General features: G+C 40.9%; 1 protein-coding gene across 1 annotated transcript; it reads left to right on the top strand.

Moving 5' to 3' along the window:
- Window positions 1–181: 181 nt before the first annotated feature.
- Window positions 182–430, top strand: LOC103398980 (mamu class II histocompatibility antigen, DR alpha chain-like; the record flags this gene model as incomplete). Its single annotated transcript, XM_008337738.1, is given in 1 exon segment — window positions 182–430. A coding segment is annotated over 1 exon segment (249 nt), but the record flags the coding sequence as incomplete, so codon positions are not given.
- Window positions 431–842: the final 412 nt, after the last annotated feature.

Genomic DNA, 842 nt, shown 5'->3' with positions numbered 1-842 from the left:
ACTGAACTGAAATGGAATTCAGACAACAGGGTATAAAGTTAACAACATCGTTTTACTGATTTATTTGTAAAGTTTGATTCTATTCATAAGAGCAAGTAATAAGAAACGTGGGTGTCATGAAGGATGACCAGTTGACCTCTACAGACCATGTTGTCTCTGTCACCAGGTCTTCTCTCCTCAGGTCTTCATGTGGACCTTGCCATTGTTGGCTGTTCTGACACCGATGGAGAACAGGCATACAATCTGGATGGTGAAGAGGTGTGGTACGCTGACTTTGTCAACAAGAGAGGAGTGGATCCTCAGCCCAGTTTCATTGATCACATCAGTTATGTTGAAGGAGCTTATACACAGGCTGAGGTCAATCAACAGATCTGTAGATCCAGCCTGAAAACAGGTCTGGAAGCCATAAAAGACATTCCACTGGAGAACGGTAAGGAGAAAATGTTGTCACCTGAATCTGCACTTCACTTCTAAACAGTTTTCCAGTCTCCATGACACCATTTTAATTATTGTGTTTTTTTTTCTAAAACTAGTTGTTCATTGTCTTTGATGGAATTCAACTGATTTAAATTTTCTAAACATTAACCCTCGTTAATGTCATAACTGTTGAACAGCTCCTGGTACAGACCGTGGTTATCTCAAGTGAACATCGTCCCAACACCCAACACAAGGCAATCCAGGATCCTGTCACACTGGTGGAATGACCTACCGTTCACTGACGACACAAATATTTTCTGTTCAGTGACAATTTGCAAAAACTACAGGAGGACATCACTGTACACATGAACATCACTGTACACATGAACATCACTGTACAAATGAACATCACTGTACACATGAAC

Source organism: Cynoglossus semilaevis, unplaced genomic scaffold (genome assembly GCF_000523025.1).
Source record: "Cynoglossus semilaevis isolate Cse_v1.0 unplaced genomic scaffold, Cse_v1.0 scaffold2320, whole genome shotgun sequence".
Taxonomy (NCBI): domain Eukaryota; kingdom Metazoa; phylum Chordata; class Actinopteri; order Pleuronectiformes; family Cynoglossidae; genus Cynoglossus; species Cynoglossus semilaevis.
This window is presented reverse-complemented; position numbering and strand designations above follow the sequence as displayed.